A 19127-nucleotide genomic window follows, 5' to 3' on the forward strand; every position below is an offset into this window, starting at 1 on the left:
AGATTTCAGGAAGGAAACCCCTTATCCAAATACTTAGTCTATAGTTGAAATCTCATGACAACAACCTCCAATGTATTTACCTTTTAAAAAAGAATAAATACATCCCAAAATTCCTCATTTGCAAGACTGGGAGAGAGTACAAAGTGTTCTGACAGTGAGTGGGCAGAAAACAGAAATGTCTGTGAAGAAAGAGGCAACAGTGCCATCCTGACACCGTTCTCGTTCCTTGACTCCAGCCTCCCTAAGGGCTTCTTGGTTGCATTAAATTGGCCTCGAATACAGAGATGGTTAACCAAGTTGAAAGGAGGGAGGGGCTGGAAGGGTAACTGTCATGGGACAGCCGGAGAGACCCGTGAGGGGCCACGGCTGCGCCACAGGCCTGGCTCTCTTCTTCAGAGAGGACAGAGTACGTTGGAAGGAAGTCCATGACTCACAGGGACTGTGGTTGGACATGGACCAGAGAAGGCATTAGTTGTATTAGGCTTTGGATCATAAAGAATATGTTGAAATCTGAGCAAAACATACACTTACTATAGGTCATCAGCTCTCACATGGAAATAACTTAGTGCTGAATATTTATCCACTATAAAGAGACACATCAGCAAGAGATTTTACTTCTGTACATTCCAAAATCTAGCTTCATCATTTCCAAGAGGCATGCACAGTCCTGTTCTAAGCAGAGGAAGGAGAGAATTGTACAGTCAAAGCCTTCTTATAAAACCCCATTTAGCCAAAGTCTCAGCTCTAAGATCTCCACTCTAAGACTGCCATCGTTTACTGAGGAGAAAAAGAGAACCCGCTCTAGGCCACGGGCTGCAGGCAGGAGCCCAATGTTCTAGTAATTAGAGCCTCCGGCCCAAGGTCAATTCTCAAGAAGCCTCTTGGTTGTTCTGATCTGGCTTGAATAGTTTTTACTGTTCCTTTTGTCCTTTTCAACCAGATTAACAGGTGACAAACTTACTCATTTATTTCATTTGAAAAGGTGTGTTCAATGTGGAAGTGCGAAAACACAGTCAGTTAACAGAAATTAAAAATAACCTCCAACATCCACGGTTGGACCCTACCCCTCCCAACCAATACAGAATCATTGCTGCAAATGCTTTGATTTTTGAATAAGAAAGGGGATGAGAGAGGTGGGTCTTGACTCACCTGAAATTATTGCAGCCAAGGACAACGCCAACTATGTTCTTGCCTATGTCGTGCACGTCCCCTTTCACGGTGGCCAACACGATGGTACCCTGGTAGGGGTCCTGGGGAGCAAACCAAGCAGCTGAGCACTGCTGTGGTCACTTAGAACAGACCAACTTAAATCTCTAGAAGCAGACAAGTGTTGCCACAGAAAGCACTCTAATACAACAAAGACAACCCCAGAGACTGACCCAGAACCCATATCACATGCTCTGCAAGTACAAAGCTGTGCCCCCGAGCAGTTCCAAGGCAGCCTGCCTAGCAGGGGAGCTCAGGGAACTTCAAGCATGGGTTCCATCACCTCGAAGAACAGTTTAAGTTCGAATCCAACACGGTCCCATAGCTGAACGACAGATCTTAAACTGCAAAAACACTGTCTGAGAAATATTTATTGTGAGCAGGAAAGGGAGAGGCGGGGAACAGAGGGAGAAGCCTCATCAGAATCTGAACCACCGGGGCGCCTGGGTGGCGCAGTCGGTTAAGCGTCCGACTTCAGCCAGGTCACGATCTCGCGGTCCGTGAGTTCGAGCCCCGCGTCGGGCTCTGGGCTGATGGCTGTTTCCGATTCTGTGTCTCCCTCTCTCTCTGCCCCTCCCCCGTTCATGCTCTGTCTCTCTCTGTCCCAAAAATAAATAAACGTTGAAAAAAAAAAAAAATTTAAAAAAAAGAATCTGAACCACCATCTCAACAGCATTTAATTATCTTTTGTTTCTTCAATACCATTGTCCTAAGCCCTGCCAGCAACCCCTCCCTCAATTAATTAGTTAATTTTTAAAAAGAAAAGGAAAAGGCACACAAGGCAAGTGGGAGGTCTGTCGGAGCCATTCACAAGCTCACACCAATTTAAGGATTCAGAATCCCACGGGCCAAAGCTGGCTGAGCTTCTCGGGGAGCTGAACAAGGTCAAAGCTTCATGACTGACTCTGGCGGCACAGCCAACAAGATTTAAATTGGATCCGGAAGCAGTGCCAAGGACATTACCAGTATACAGAGAAAAATCAGTGAAGAGGTTTTCCAAAGCCAAACCTGACTCAGTTACCTCAAGGGGAGGGACCTATCTCTACAGCTACGGTGTCTAGCACAGCATCTGGCACATAGTAGGAGCCTTGTGAACGGTCAACAGATAAACAGAGTGGTTTTGTTTTGAAATCACAGGCTCGGTTTGAAAAACTACGCTCATATTAAAAATTCAGAGAGCCACATTCACAGGAAAATTCCAGGGTATTCTGATCTCTGGTAAAAGAGATCACCGCTCTATTTTATCAATCAGTGACAGGCACAGCCAAGCCCCGTGGTCCCTACCCCAACCCAGTAACCGTCTCTGAGGCCAATTCCTCCCAGGGCCCACCGGCCTGGACAAATGACTTGCCTCTTCTTCTATGCCAGCATGCGTTTTATTTTCTTCTCTTTCTTTTTCCATGAAAGGAATAAGGTGGCCAACGGCCTTCTTCATGACTCGAGCTGACTTTATAACCTAGGAAAAATACACAGAGTCCGGCATCTTTTACCAAACCCCCTGAATGGTTGCTACCGGCCCCTCGTAGCCTCTTAATTTAGCATAAATGAAGAACGCAAGCTTTGGCCTCGGGTCAGCCACACCGGAGTCCACTTTTGACAGCAGACAGGATGAGGAATGAGTTCCTCGTGGAGAAAGACAATGAATGAGGCACAGAAGGAAAACAAGGCTAGGACCCCCGTGCTGCAATTCCTGTCCTCTGAACCTCTCTGCACACTATTGTTTCTCAGCCTAGAAGGCCGCCCATCGCTTCTCCAAGTTCTGTGCGCCCTTTTCCACTCACCAGAGCCCCTTCTCAGCCTTCCCGTCTTGCTCCCCAGCACTACAATTCACTTATAATTAAGGCTTATGCTGAAGCAAGAACGGGGCCTTTTACAGAATCCATCAACGTATGCTAATATTCATGGGTGGGAGTACGATGCACCGTCTCCAAGTGAATTCTCAGAGCAGAAACCCAGCAGACACCATTAGCCAAATGATCAAGGTTAATATAACCAGTAATGAGACACAGCAACATTCTTGGCCTCCTCATAGGATCCACTGAGAAGGGCACAGCATCACCCTTATGCTTGCCAAAAATGAGCAAACATCAGACAAACCCAAACTGAGTGGCAGCTATGTAAAAACTGTGCTGCACTCTTCAAAAATCAAGGTCATAAGGAAAGACTGAGGAGCTGTCAGAGAGACCAGGATAAGAGCAGTGTGGGATCCTGGAATAAAAGGAAAACAGTAGTGGGAAAAGTGGTGAAATCTAGGGCAGCCGGGTGGTTCAGCCGGTTAAGCATCCGACTTCAGCTCAGGTCACGATCTTGAGGTTGGTGGGCTGGAGCCCCGAGTCGGGCTCTGTGCTGACAGCTCAGAGCCTGGAGCCTGCTCTGGATTCTGTGTCTCCCTCTCTTTGTCTGCCCCTCCCCAGCTCATGCTCTGCCTCCTCTCTCTCTCTCAAAAATAAACAAACAATAAAAAAAAAAAAAAATCTGGTTAAATCTGAGCAAGGTCTTTATTTAACAGCATTACACTGCTGTTAACTGCATTCAGGTCAAGGAAAAATGTTTACCTTTGGGGAAGAAACTGGGGGAGGGATATACAAGCCATTTTTTAAGGTATGTTTGCAGTGTGTCTGTCTAATGTCACCTTAAAAGTACAAAGTTAAAAGTAAGTCAACGTCATGAAAAACAAAGACTGAGGAACTGTCACAGGCTGGAGGAGATGAAGACAGGACCACAAATCGTTCCTCGTCTCGTGTGTGGTGGTAGTTTGGCTGGTGCATACGTGTGAACACTTTTCACACTGTCTCCTCCACAAACATGCACTTCATTGTATGTTAATCATACAACAAAAAAAGCTGTTACAGAAAGGGTGAATGTTATGAAAGAAAGTGGGCATTTAGTTAAATACAGGAAGAGTAATTAGAAAAACCAAAAAGGGCCTTGTTCCGTATGACTCGCAGCCCCAACCCTGATGGCCCCACAGACGTTTTGTTAACTGATATGGTTAGTAGCTCCTATAAATCAAAATAAGAGTTCTGGTTTTCTCGAAACATAAAATTTAATGTTTATCACTATTCTAAACGCATCCTTCAAAATGAATACTGGCTGGTCAAATCAAATGCTGACGTTATTAACTTTACACGAAGCAGGGGTTTTATTTTAATTTGGGGGAAGAGCAGACAGGTGCTGGGAGTAAGATGTGGTGGCACTTCCTCCTCACAAAGCAAAGGATTTCCAGATGACCTCTAACCTGCACATCACCCTGAAGACGGACCTCCCGGACGTCACTCGTAGGACATTTACAGGAAGAATGACCACATCTCAGTGCCCACGAGCTCTTGTCAAACTTCAAACTTGAGAAATCTACCCGAACTTACTATTTACTAAAAGACAAAGTCTTTTTCTTTCAATTGTGAAAACCACCCCCCATCTTTTGCCAACCTGAGGCAGAAACATTTTTCCAGCTCCAAAAAGGTCACCGACAACTTTCATGCCGTTCATGAGAGGCCCTTCAATTACATTCAGAGGCCGGGGATATTTTTCCTGGTTTAACCTGGCTTCTTCAGTATCCTCAATAATATGTTTTTCGATACCCTATTAAAAAAAAGGATAAAAATCACATTAAAAATTGGCCTAAGGCCAGTCAATAAAGAATGAATCATAGAAATGCTTACGAGTACAGGTTTTGGAATTAGAGTACACGGGTTCAAATCCTGGCTCACTAATCTCAGCAATTTATCAAGCCTCAGTTTCCTAAACTGTCACACAGTACCTGCTTCATGTGGTTAGTTTTGAGAATTAAATGAAATAACCTATGTAAAGTGCTCAGCTGGCTTTACTGATCCAAGGTAAGCACTCCCTAAAAGTATGCAGAAGTGAAAGAAGGAATACTGTGAGTAAAGTCCAAATTCATCATAAAATACACTGCGTCCTACCTGAACGTTTAGCAGAGTATGCCTTACTAACGACCTCCTGTGGAAGCAGTGTGTGTTGTCAAGGTAAAGTTCTGGGGCTGGGGAGGAATGACAGTGGGCAGGACCCTTAGGCGAAGTCCAAACCCACAAAGCCTCCGCTGACTCACCCAGCCTTCACTGATCAAGCTCTAATCCTCGGTGTCCCCAGTTCAAGGTCCCTTGAATGTGGCTCAGTGATTCCACAACCTGAAATACGTGCATCTCGAAAAAGTGTCAAGAGGTTGAAAGTTAAATTCGAGAGCCAAAAAGAGAACTCGGAAGTTCTCCGGACCACAAACGAGGACACCGAAGCCAAGAGCTTATGTTGTCTGAAGTCCAAATTATCAGCAGAAGATCCAGGACTTGCTCGTGGATCAAATGACGGCAACTTGGTCTAGAACAGCGTTTCCCGACCTTGGCAGTACGGACATTCTGGCCTGAATAATTCTCTGTCACGCGGGCCCGTCCTGTGCACTAGAGGAGGTTTACGGGATCCCCGGCCACTGGATGCCAGGAACACCTCCCATCCCCTACTGTGACGACCTAAACTACCTCTAGATACCGCCAACTGTGCTCCGTGGTGGGGGGGGGGGGGGGGGGGGGACAGTGTCCAAACTGCTCAGGAGTGGTCTAGGGAATCTCCCCTCCAGCAACCACCTCGAGGCTCCACCAGCCAGCCTGTTCTCACTCACCCCGTGCTCCCATAGCTCACCTTCACAAGGGCATACTCGAGGCGTTCTTCAATGGGGCCGTTCCTCCACTCGTCAGTCTGGACGACTTTCTTCCCTCCTTTGCCATGAGTCTGAGTTGAAATTAGGACAGAGAGTGGGTACAACAAGCCCTCACAGCAGAAAACTATGGCTTATTCTACTTTTATATTGCTGGTGCCTAGTTGAGTGTCCAGCATGAATTAAGATCTCAATTAATGTTTGAGGGAAGGACAGAGACCAGGAGAGGTGTTTTAGGATTTAAGCTTGTGGTGGAAGGATAAAATGAGGCTCCGTTCCTCCTTTCCTAAGAGAGGAATTTCAAACGAAGTATGGCCAGGCAGAAAGAGAAGCTGTCCCCACATGTGCTGGGCCTCCGAAGGCCTCCACGTGGAGCATCACTACCCACAAATACGTGCGGAGAGGCCGTCATGAGCCGAGTCACATAGCACCCAGGACGCGGGCACACCCAAGGGGTGCAAGATGCTTGACCCTTTCAACCAAGGGGTCCAGATGCTTGAGATCCATCATTGGACAAGATATATAAGGCCCCCTGCCCTTGTGGGGTTTACATTTTAGAGATGAACGATCATAGCTGCCCCTTCCTCGAAACTCCATGGCAACTAAGGAATATGGACAGATGGCTGATAGGTAACCCTCAAAAAAGATTACCAGGATATAGTACTCCATTTTCAACGTATTAAATAAGTAGGAAAAAATAAGAGAGGTGTACTTCTCTCCAGATTGTGTAATCTTATGTATTCACTGGGACTTTGGGAACTTGTCTATTAAGGCTTGGGGTAAAAAAAATTCCAACAACAAGCACAACGGCCCACGCTCTCAAGGACCCCACCACATTGTAAGGAGGCGGAAGGGGAGCCAGCAGAGAAAGCACGTGCCAGGGGCTGGAGGAGTAGATGATCCAGACAACTACGTGCTACAAACCAGACCCAGGGTTTCGAGGAATGAGTCGTCACCACAAACCCTGGGGGAGAGAGACTTTGAGGAAACGGACAGATTCAGCAAAGGGACAAAAAGTGCAATGACCGTGGTCCATGAGGTGAACTGCATGGCCTTATCTGTTTTTCCATCTCAAGTGGTGGCATCACTTGCCCAAACCAAAAATCTAAGTACATTCGTGAACATTCATCCCTTCCTCTCTTTCGGTCACTCACCGAGCCCTCAAAATTTCTCCCCGCCGGGCGCCTGGGTGGCTCAGTCGGTTGAGCGACCGACTTCGGCTCAGGTCAATGATCTCACAGTTCATGAGTTCAAGCCGCACGTCGGGCTCAGAGCCTGGAGCCTGCTTCAGATTCTGTGTCTCCCTGTCTCTCTGCCCCTCCCCCATTCATTCTCTGTCTCTGTCTCAGAAATAAACATTAAAAAAAAACTTTTTTTTTTTAAATTTCTCCCTGCCGCGCTTCCAAGGTCCGAGCCGCAAGCTGGTCTCTGCAGCCCACAGCCGCCCCAACCCCAGTGCACCTCCTGCACTGGAACCAGAGGGGCCTGTCCAAAATGCAAATCACGAAGCACCCCTCCCCGCTCCCCACCTCCCCCACACCCCCGTGAAAAAATTCACTGTAGGTGTCCTATTCTTCCAGGGATATATTCCCTTTCTAGGCCAAGGACCTCTGGCCACGGCTCCGCTCCGGGCCGTGCCACGCGCCAATCTGGCTTTCTCCCCCTGACTGCATCGGCTGTGTCTTCTGCCCCGCCGGCCCAGCGGCCCAGCGAGCCCAGCTACCCAAACACTGCAGCTCCTCACACTCCCCATCATCTCCCTTGCCCCTGGGCCTTCACAGTCATTCACCTGACACGCGTTCACTCAGCACCCACCTATGGGCCAGCCCCCCACCCGCTACATGCAAATGCCCCTCCCTGGGGGACCACCAGCACCGCACTCCAACACCAAATCCTCGCCCGCCGGCTCGCTCCTCTCTAGCTTCCAGGCCTCCCCTGACCCTCGGCTCTGGGAGGCTTTCCCCGACCACCTGTACGCCTTCAGGTTCAGTGTCCCTCCTATGCGTTCTCACGGCGTCCGGCACTCACCGCGCTGGATTACACCTGTGCTGTGCCTGTCTGTGCGTCTCACTCAACCGCAGAGCACATCTCTCTTACTACTTGGATCCTCCAGGCTCAGTGAGGTACACAGCACAGGACGAGAGTTCAGTAAATACTGGCTGAGTGGTTTAATGCTGAACAAAACCAGATTTTCTGCAGCGGTGTTTATACAGGACAGTAGAGGCCAAGTCACGGAGCACCAGAAATCCATGTGATGGAGGCTGGATTTAACCTCACAGGCAACTGTGGGGCGGGGGCAAGGGGTGGGGGCACAGGACAAAATTCAAAGTTCTAAAGCTGCAGAATAACGAAGCAGTATTTTTAAGAGAAGCCCAGAAGGGGGAGGTTTTAACAGTCCGGGATAAAGGCCTGGACTACAATGTTGGTAACAGGAAGGAAGAAGACAAACATAAAGACATTAAGCGACAGACCATGTGTAAGCAGAGACGGAAGGACCTGGGAGAACCCCAGAACTGCATGGCTGGGGTGCTCAATGCAGTAACGATGGCCCAAGGGTCTCCTCACCTATCGGAAAAACTAAAGATGGTGATTTAAAAAGAATAGTTTGCAGCATGAGTCACGGGAGCCGAGACACGGAAGCAAACTAAATGTCCGCTGGTGGATAGACAGATCCAGAAAATGTGGCAGAGGCATACGAGGTCATACTGTCCAGCCACGACGATGGCAAAGCCCACAAAACCAGAGCTGTGTGGCACTGCAGAAAGAAACAGAAAGAGAAAAGAAAAAGCCCTGCTAAAGCTCACATTCATGTCACCTGACACAGAACACCCCATTTGCTCTATGAGCCATCAGACAATTCCCGCCTGCGGGTGGACTTGGAGGAGCGAACACAGGGCAGTGTTGCAAACACTCTTGGAACAAGGACCTGGTGTGTCCACAGAAACCCCACGGTGTGCAGCACTTACGTGGTGGGGAGGGGTCCAGACGGAACGTGATTACAAACAGCGGCCAATGAGGACACAGGGAAGGCCAGTGAGGATTTCACCAAAGTGCTGGCGGCTGCAGCGAATGAAAACTACCCCACCCAATGGACGTGTTGCAGAAAATCAGTGCTTCAAGCAAGAGGGACACTGGAGGGCGGCTATTTCAGAAGCACAACATGCCACGCGGAGTCCACCTTGCTCTCCAACTAGTTACTCAACAGGATGTTCACCACGAGCGAAACACAGAATGCCTCGCAGGTGAAACACACACAAGACCCACTGTGGAAGCTCAGCAAATACAAAGCTACCAAGTAAAGCGACCCATCAACTGTCATGTCCATCTGGCTGCTCCTTGTATCCATATCTACTGCTCTAGGGAAGCTTCTGTGTCACAGGGTCCTCACGGTGATTGCTGCTTCGTTTCTGGAATCAAGGGGAGTAAACTGCTCCAGAGGAAGACAGAGAAGAAGGCGACCTCCAATGGCAATGAGGAAGATGAAGGCTAGGTGAAGGATCAGATAACTTTTTTCACGGAAAAGTATCAAGAACAGTCTCACAATCCAAGGTCATTCAGGAACGACTGTGTTCAGAACAGAGATCCTTCCAGCCCAAAGGGGTCATGACCTCCATTAGGGTACTGCTTGGTAAGGAAACTGCTCAAAGATCACATGGTACCATGCCATCTCCAGATGTCATTACCAAAAATAATTTATTCATCACAGGTCAGTCTGCACCCGATTAAAAGAACTATTTTTCAACAAACCCATTAACTCCCCCAAAGTGGGATTAGAGAGCTTAGCGAGATCAGAGAAGATGCTTTCCAGCTGTTCAACAAGGTATCACACAGGGACTTGGGTGCAGACTGCATCGTTTAATAACAAGAAGAGATAATCATTCTCTTACAAAGAAAAAAAAATCTTCAACCTTTACTTGCCCCTTAATATCACTGCTTTTTATGCTCCATTTGCACTTGGTACATCCTGAGAAATCGCTACAGAGCTGGCAACTCGTGGGACTTATTAAAGTATACCTGTTTTGGTTATTAATTCCCTTAATGGTAACAGAAGTCACCTTGAAGGTAGACAGCCTACTTGACAGACGGGTCAATGGCTTGTAGTAAGTCCTTGTGGCTACATTAAGAGGGAGGAAATTTCTTGTATGATGGATTGTTAAGCTCTTGCAATTGCTGTTAAGATCTCCCTCAGTTTGGCTGTGCCCCAGGGGCAAAACCTCTTCATAGCTCAGCAGGATACACAGAAACAAAAATCTGTAAGCAAACTCTAAAACACAGATGGAAAAGAATGACTGACATCACCTACAAAGTCAACAAAACCTTAAATGAGAACAGCTTTACACACAAGGATTCCCACCTTTCCTCCGTGAGAGCTGGCTCATCTGGACAGTGGAGGAAAAACTGAAACAGCACATCACTGTGTGGGTAAGAACACTCTGGTATAACTTCATAGTTACAGAAACTCGGATGCCCTTTTGGCTTCACCGGAACCCCGAGTTACTAACGGACAGGTCTCCCCACTCAGTGGAAGACAGGCTCGGAAGAAAATTGAATAGCGTTCCGCACTCAGGTTCTTGATGTCTGAAGACTATTAAAGGGCTAAGCACTCTGTCTAGATGAGCAGAAACAGTTCTGGAAAGGGGGGGTGGGAGCGATCCAGAGACTGTTTCGTATGCAATGAGGTGAGAAGCACAACTTGATTATATTTGCGGTAATCAAGACCGGATCCATCCTGGCCTTGGCCCACAAGAGAAATTGGAAATGTGTTTAAGGAACAGGAAGGAGGAGCCTGTGCTCACTGAGCCCACAGCAATTTCAGAAACTTAAATCTTGTCACCTGTAAGCTGACAAGGAGGCAGTTAACCCTGAACCTTCCTAGCCTTCCTCCAGAGCTCTTTAGTACTCACTCTTCGATGGAAGCGGAAAGTGAGCATCTCTGCCAGAGTTAAGTTCAGATTTTAACACGGAAAACGTTAACAAGGGAGACAACATCCACGAGAGCACCCACCTTCACAACGTGACAATAACGTCCTCCTTTGCCTTCACTTTCAGAAATAAATGAGAAAGTTTTCTTGAGGTAAAGATCTCATCTTTCTTAGAACTGTAGGAAGCCACACCCATGATACATACTTAATGTACCCAGGACTGCCTGACACATAAGAAGGGGAAACAAGGAACCGATTTTCAGACTCACTGTAATTATTCTCATGTCTATAGATCAGAGGTGAACAGACCACAAGCCCGCAAATGCAGAACGCTGCCACAGGTGGACCAGACCCTAGTATCAACAGGCACACAGACATAAACATGTCACAGTGGGAACCCAGAAATAACAGCCGCACAGGAAAATCCAAAATAGCTAATTTAAATTACAAGGAAGAAAAATCTCTCATAAAATGGAAACGTGACCAGAAAGTTATAACAAAATCTCAACAGTGGTTAACTTTGGATGGTAGGATTCTGATTTTTATTTTCTTCTTTTGTTTATCCGTATTTTGTAAATTTTCTAGAATTAACATGTGTGACTTTGGTATGAGAAAAACTAATTTTACCTTTTATTTTTTTTTTTTTTACAAATACACCATTTTTTTGAATTTTTAAAAAAAATTAAAAAAAATTTTTTTAGAGACAGAGCACAAATAGGGGAGAGGGGCAGAGAGAGAGTGAAAAAGAAATAAAGAAAGAAAGAGAGAGAGAGAGAGAGAGAGAGAAACTCAAACACAATCCAAACTCAGTGCAGAGTCTGATGCAGGGCTCGATCCCACGACCATGGGATCATGACCTGAGCAGAAAGAGCCAGACACTCAACTGACTGAGCCACCCATGTGCCCCTAATTGTACATTTTAAAATAAATGTACACAAGCCTAAATTTAGAACACTGAGGCAGGCTGGGTATGGCCTGCTTCTGCTTCCTTACCCTTAACTAAGACACCTTCTCTGAACTCTCTGTAGAAATTAAGTGATCCAAAGACAGGATTAGACACTTGCTTCTCGTCTACGATGGTCTAATGAACCTGAGTGACGAGTTCAGACAGGAAAAGCCATCTGTCAGAACACTTTTCTCTCTACCTGCGCATAGCGTAAGAGCTTCTCAGTGGCCTCGGGGTCTTTATTCCAGATGAGATCTTCACAGAGCTGGAGAAGATCTTTATGGATATCATCATAGACAGGGAGGCTTCCGGCATTCACTATCCCCATGTCCATACCAAACTAAGGGCAATACAAAGAAAAAAAAAATGAGAATTTCCAGGGAAATTCAGAGGTCAGCAAACGTTTTCTGTAGAAAATATCTGAGACCACGGTGTCCGTCACACCTACTCAGCTCTGCTACTGTACCGTGAAAGCAGCCACAGACGATGTATAAAGCACAGATAAAACGTTAGCCACAGAAGCTGCAGCAGGCCAGCTGCATGAATCTGTCCCCACATCTGCAAACCCCTGCCCCGATTAAAAACTGGCTCCAAGTACAAACAGGTGTTGTACTGTACCTTGATGGCATGGTAAAGGAAAACTCCATGCATTGCTTCTCGAATGGCTTCCATTCCGCGGAAGGAGAAGGACAAGTTGGAGAGACCTCCACTTACTCTGGCTCCAGGTAATGTTTCCTAGCAAAAAATTTAACAGGTGAAAAGATTACCCTATTTTGCCAAAAGTAGCAATCACACTCCTCAAGTTACATATACAAGAGCGGAAAGTAAAAAACGTGAAGTTCGAAGTAATTCAGAGCTTCTTGGAGCCAGACGTAGACTCAACTTGCCCTACCACGACATCGCAGGTGATCTTTCATAGACGGTCTTTCCTCCTACGCTCTAATCCCCTATGGGAAGATAAAAGATTCTGCTGTATCCGTTTCATCTCTACAGGGAGCCGGATGGGGCCACAACACATGGTGAGTGTGCCATAAAATACTTGCCGAATAAATCACAGAGAAAAGAAACAATCAGAGACAGAAAACACAGAGAGAGACAGAGTAGTCTGTCATTCACTCGAAGGCTTCTGTAGCTTAAATCAACCAACTCCCTAGTTCACCATAAACTTGGCTGATTACACCACAACGTGAAACTGAGGCTCCCAGCACACGTGATGACAATATCAAGCATGAGCATGCATGTGGAACAATAGGAACCCCTCCTTACGTTGGTCAAAGTACACACCAGCTCAAGCACTTAGGGATACAGCTCGCCTTATCTACTGCTGTGACCCAAGCACCCCACTTCTGGGTGTATGCTATAAAGAAACTCATGCACGTGCACCCAAGTTACACGTACAAGAATGTTCGTAGCAGCACTGCTTACATGGTCCAAAAACTGGAAACAAACCAAATGTCTATCAACAGCAGAATAGTTGATTGTGGAACAGTTACACAATAAAATATTATACATCAATAAAAATGAACAAAGTATAATGACAACATAGAAGAATCTTTTAAGTAAGTCTGGGTAAGGAAAAGAGACATACAAATCTTAAGATTCTATTTAAAGGTTTTTTTTTAATGTTTATTTTTGGGGGGGGGGGTGGGAGAGACAGAATGTGAGAAGGGACGGGGGAGGGGCAGAGAGAGAGGAAGAGACACAGAACTCGAAGCAGGCTCCAGGCTCTGTGCTGTCAGCACATAGCCCAATGTGGGGCTTGAACTCAATGAACTGTGAGATAGATAGTGACCTGAGCCAAAGTCGGACACTTAACTGACTGAGCCACCCAGGCTCCCCTAAAGTTTATTTTTTGAGAGAGAGCATGTGTGCAAACTAGGGAGAGACAGAGAGAGAGAGAGAGAGAGAGGAGAGAATCCCAAGCAGGCTCCTTGCTCAATCTCACAAACTATGAGATTGTCAGCCGAGCCGAAATCAAGAGTCGGACACTTAACCAACTGAGCCACCCAGGGGCCCCAAGATTCTTATATTAAGCTCAAAACTAGGCAAAGCACTGGGTACACAGTTGATTATTTGTGGTAGTTTTGTTCCATAAAGTCACCGTGAACAATGAATCCAGGAATATCGGAATCACTGCTCCGAGGGAAAAGTAGAGTTCTGTTCCCGTGAACCTCTGGTCACACAATTTTCATCTACTCATCAATATATAAACTTGTCTTACGTGTGTTTGTGTAAAGACATCTTGTTTAACGTATAGTATTGATTCACTAACACTGAGCTCACAGCCAACAGCACTACAAGTCCCATCTAAACAAAGCTTACCTAATGCAAGTATTTTCTCTGCAAAGCATGTCCAGCCTTCCCACACTCAGGCACATTAGATGCCACTGCAGCACTATACTTGGGGGCCATTGAAACAGGGAAAGAAGTTACCAAGAAAATGCTCAAAAATGTGAAAAACATAGCACTTAAATAGACCACGAAATGGACGCTTGTTTGCAGGATGATAGCTGAGAAAAGCAGGAGAGTATGTCCTTGTTGACTTCATCTGGGAACGTGTAGGTGGGGCCGCTTGCATTTTTCACCTCTCTGCACACAGGCATGCCCGTGAACGACTGCAAAAGTACCATGAGTACTGATTCTGGGGTCACGAATAAATTTTACCAAGTGGGTGAATTTGCAAATACAGACTGTACATAAGCGATAAAATTCTAAAGAAAAGCAACAAAGTGGTATCATAAAATTCAGGATGATGGTTACATCATAGAATTCAGAACGAGAGCGTAATCTGAAAGGGAGAGTCATGGGCGCACTAGGCACATTCTATTTCATGACCTAAGTGAAAACTACTACGTGCTTCATATCTATTTATTACACTCTGTACCTTTTATATATTTTCTCCAGTATGTATGTTATACTCCATAGTGTAAAACACATACGTGAAAAATAAAAAAGGCCCCTAAATTTCCGAAAACCAATTTACTACCTAAGAGTAAAATGTCGACATTCCCAGCCAATAATCATGTAGCTCAAACTACTCACTGGAGCCATGGGATAAATGTGAGTGATGTCTTGGGGAGGAAAGAGAAAACATCCATACTTACTTTAATGATTTTTGTGGCGTGGATAAAATTAACAGCATACAGGTTATGTTCTTCCATCCCAGTACCAATCGTGAGGATATTAGGGTCAAAGATGATGTCATTTGGATTAAAGCCCAGTTTTTTCACAAGTAGATGGTAGGCCCGGATGCACACTCTGATTTTGGCATCCGTTTCTGTCGCCTGGGGAAGGGAGGAAAAGACGTAATTTGAGATAGAAAAATGAAGTGTTATCTATGAAAACAGAAGCACATTTCACTTGTCGAAGGCACTTGGGTACCAATGCTTGGGTTTTACAGACTGTCGCCAGCACGACAGCTACACTGAGTCCGTGAAAATAAAATCTCACACACACACATGTGGTGTATTAACAAATAAGCTTCTTAAAAAATACACACACGGTAAAAACTCAAACGCTACCAGGAACAAATTAACGAGTCAGTGTCCCTCCTGTCGAGATCTGCCTGCAGCACCTTAACTCATCACCCAGGCAACACTTCTGAAGGTTTCTGGCATCTTCCTGCTCCAGTACTCCACAAAGATCCAAGAATCCCCACCTTCTTCCCCACCCCCCATGCACTGGCTAATTAATGTGTGCCTTAAATCATAAATGTAAATAGAATCCATATTCCTCTTCAGAACGGTGACACTAGAAAGCAAGGAAGAGATTCCAGCAAGACTCAAAACTCCCAGCTGCTGCCCCTCAAGCCTTACAGCCAGGGCTCACATCTCCGGGTTTATTTCCTAACGTTTGCTCTCATCTACTCTACTCTTCCCCTGCTCCTCTGATGGTCTGGACACCTGCCAAGCTTCTACGTTAGAGCGAAATGCACTGCTGCCACTGCCAGGGACACACAGGGACATGGCTCTGTGCTTCGCAGCACACACGTCTCAGCCCAGACAGCTCTTTCCAGTTTGGCCTTCCTTACCGTCCCCTCTGCCACCCTGCCTGTTTCCCCCATCCCATCCCCCTCGTGGCACCTCTTTCGAGAAATTGTATTTATTTGGCAAATTATTCTCATGTTTTATTATTTATTAACTTGTTGAGCCAGAACACCAGTCCTGTTGTATCCCCTGTGCCTAGAGCTGTGCCTGCCAAAGTACGTGCTCAATACCGTTTACTGAATCAACACTGCTTTTACTCAAAGCCCTTCTGAACTTTGTGATGGAGACTATCTTCAGACCAAATTTACAGCCTCAACACAGGGCTTATTCAACAAATTACATTCTGAGTTATTTTAAATATTTTTTTTAAATATTTATTTTTGAGAGACAGTGTGAGTGGGGGAGGGGCAGAGAGAGAGAGAGAGAGAGAGAGAGAGAGAGAGAGAGGGAGGAAGAGAGAGAATCCCAAGCAGGCTCCACACTTTCAGCACACAGCCCAAGGCAGGGCTCAAACCCACAAACAGTGAGATCGTGACCTGAGCCAAAACAAGAGTCGGACATTCAACTGACTGAGCCACCCAGGTGCCCCGAGTGATTCTTGCATAAAAAATCAAATCTGCTCTGAAGAAAAACTGAACACTTGCTATCATGACAATCCAAAAACATAAGCCACACACAATTCTATGTGCAAAACGTTACTGACAAATGGCCAACACCACTGAACTACGTGTTGAGTCTACAAGCTATTTTGAGGGAGGGTGCCCTTGCCTAGACGTGGGCACTAAGTGTCCTGACCTCCAGAGAGCAAGCTCTCCAGGTGAGCACACAGATGAGGGCCACTTAGAGAGGCCCCACCCCCCCAGAAAAGGCACGGCCGGGAATTACACAAAGAACTCACCCTTAGATCCAGGCTTTCAATAGCTTGCCTACTTTGGTATTCTTTCAACTGTCCCCTTTGGTTTCCAATCTCTCCCGGCGTCCTGCAGCTGGTGGGGTTAGATGTCACCTCAGCTGGTTCAGTGCCCCCATGACTCAGCAGGACCAAGGGCCAAGGGAAAGGGAGACAGGAGTGGGCTCTGTGGCCCCACCGCTCCAGGCTTTAGGGAAGGTGGCAAGCTCTCTTCTTCCCTAAATGAATTTCTTCAACAACTTACTCCTTCAGTTAGAGTGACAAGGTTAAGGCCAAGATGTAGGCCTGGAGAAAGCAGTCAGGAGCAGGCCATCCAGGGCTGGCTTTAGTCTTGGACTTTGGTTCACCCTTCACCAGGGAGCCCAATAAGGGTTCTAGCTTCTAGGTTCATGGTCCAGCCAAGCTCCTTAAAAGAGGAGGCAGAGGGGCCTGGGGCTAGCAGCACTGCCAGTGTCTCTTACAGCCTAGTTTGATTGGTAGGTCAAGAGATCCAGGTCCTGCTCACTTCTCTGAGCCACGAATGACACGTGGCCAAGTGTGGAGGGCTTAGGGTGTCACGCGCAGGCGAGCAGGGAAGCCCAGCCGTGTGCCAGGAGGCAGCGTTGCCCACGGAACACGCAGGAGGGTCCTCACAGGGCAGGAATTCGTTATTCGGGCCAGAACAGAATCACCAACTCTCAGCCCCGTAAGGATACATCCTTGTCAAAGTGTTCCTGTAGCACCTGAAATAGTCCCATCACATTAACAGACACTCAACTCCCGGCCGTTGAATAAACAAATGAATCTCAGAATGAACAGAGGCTCGGTGTGCAGACCTTTGCCAGAAGCAGGTCATTATCACGTTAGATTCGCCAGGATTTTTTCTGTCATGTTCCTCAACCAGGGTTAGGAGATAAACACGCTAGCAAGCTGCAGTCATGCCGGAGGATCTCACAGGATCCAGAAGAGAGGTCCAGGGAAAGAAGAGAACGGGAGCCTCCCTCTGTTCGCAAGGGTTCTACACTCTGGTCGCACACTGTCAGCTGCGGGGCTCCTTGTGTGTTTTCTAATACCTGGACCTCCCCCTAGACCGGTTAGATCAGGACCTTGAGAAGAGAGCTAAGCAATGATATCTTTAGGAGCCCCTGGCGATTCTCCCGTAAAGCCAGGCTGGGGTCCTGGATCGGTGAGGCGGCACCTTTTCAGGTCAAGCGATGAGAAAACCTCAGGGATGAGTCCACAAATCTCGGGTCGAGAAGGAAGGAATAAAGGCCATTTATGATCTCGCCATCTACCCGATTTACTCTTAGGCTGCAGAAAGCCGGACAGCCATCGGTAGGCAGATGCTTTAGTTAAGAATGAGCAGGAGGCCCATCCCACTGCCACGAAATCCAAACCAGAAGTGATAGGGACATGGGTGCCACCATCAGCAGGGCACCGATGAGTCAGAAGGAAGAAACCTGAAGAAAGAGGTTTACAAGGAAAAACACTCTGGCTTTCCAAAACCACAGAGGGCGTGGGCTTAGTTCAGAAGCCTTCTGAGTGGATCCTCCATGGTGGCGAATGTGCGGACAGACACAGGCAGCCATGGGCAGGTGTTAGGAAACCCAGCATCAAGAGGGCAGAAGTGAAGGCCAGGGGTGAAGACGGTGGAGACCCTGCCCACGGTGGAGGAGTGCACTGGGGTCGCTGGAAATGCAAGGCCAACCTGGAGGGCCCCTGGTTCACCCTCGCCTGAAGGAAGGGAGGGGCGCCCCTGGCACAGCTCATGCTCAAGGCAGAAAATCTGGATGCCAGGGACTCAGACTTTGAGGGGGAAATGGACGAGACGGGAGACAGGGCAACGAGACACAGAGACAATCTCCACAGTATGCTCACACTAGGGAGGACAGGGTCTCAGATGTGACCACTGGGGACACAGCAGATGAGGAAATCGGAGGCCAGACTCATTTGTGTAGTCATCATCATGATGCAACGCCTGCCCGTGGCTTTTCTCCAGAAACTACAGGTAGAAGCCGCATGCTGGAAAACCGTACTCTGGAAGGCCAATGCTAAGGCCCAGGTGAAGCAGCACCATTTCCTAGCTGGGGCCAAGCGACCCTATTCAAATCTTCTCCGTCACAAAGAGGAAAGCCAGGCGCACTGGGAAGCCGGAGCCTGAGCTGGAGGTCCCCCAGCTGTGCTGTTACTCCTGTGAGGTAACGCGCGTCCCAGGCTCCGTGGAGGCCTGGGGACCAAGAGAGGCGTGGAGGCCTTCTGTTCCTCACATCCCCGTCATGAACTCCCACCTCCGAAAGCAATCTGGAAAAGCCTTTGCAAGGACTTCAGACCTATAGTCCACCTGAGAAGGAAAGGCCCAAGAACAGATATATCCAATCACGTAAGCTTAACTGGGCAGTGGTGACCTCTCCATAGCCACTGAATAGGAGGCCTCTGAAATGCAGAAATACTTGTAGGATGTTAACAAAGCTCGGAGAGGATCAGAGGAGAAAACGTTGAGAATGAGCTC

At 47.2% G+C, this 19127-nt stretch overlaps 1 protein-coding gene across 1 annotated transcript in view; it reads right to left on the reverse strand.

The window, feature by feature from the left end:
• The window catches only part of MTR (5-methyltetrahydrofolate-homocysteine methyltransferase), a 105673-nt gene that overhangs the window by 35829 nt on the left and 50717 nt on the right, over positions 1-19127 (reverse strand). The window contains 7 exon segments of the mRNA XM_045437237.1: positions 1150-1252; positions 2557-2662; positions 4636-4788; positions 5860-5949; positions 11943-12083; positions 12362-12478; positions 14848-15027. Coding sequence (XP_045293193.1) covers positions 1150-1252; positions 2557-2662; positions 4636-4788; positions 5860-5949; positions 11943-12083; positions 12362-12478; positions 14848-15027 — 890 coding nt within the window.

This window comes from Leopardus geoffroyi, chromosome D2, assembly GCF_018350155.1.
Source record: "Leopardus geoffroyi isolate Oge1 chromosome D2, O.geoffroyi_Oge1_pat1.0, whole genome shotgun sequence".
Classification (NCBI taxonomy): Eukaryota; Metazoa; Chordata; class Mammalia; order Carnivora; family Felidae; genus Leopardus; species Leopardus geoffroyi.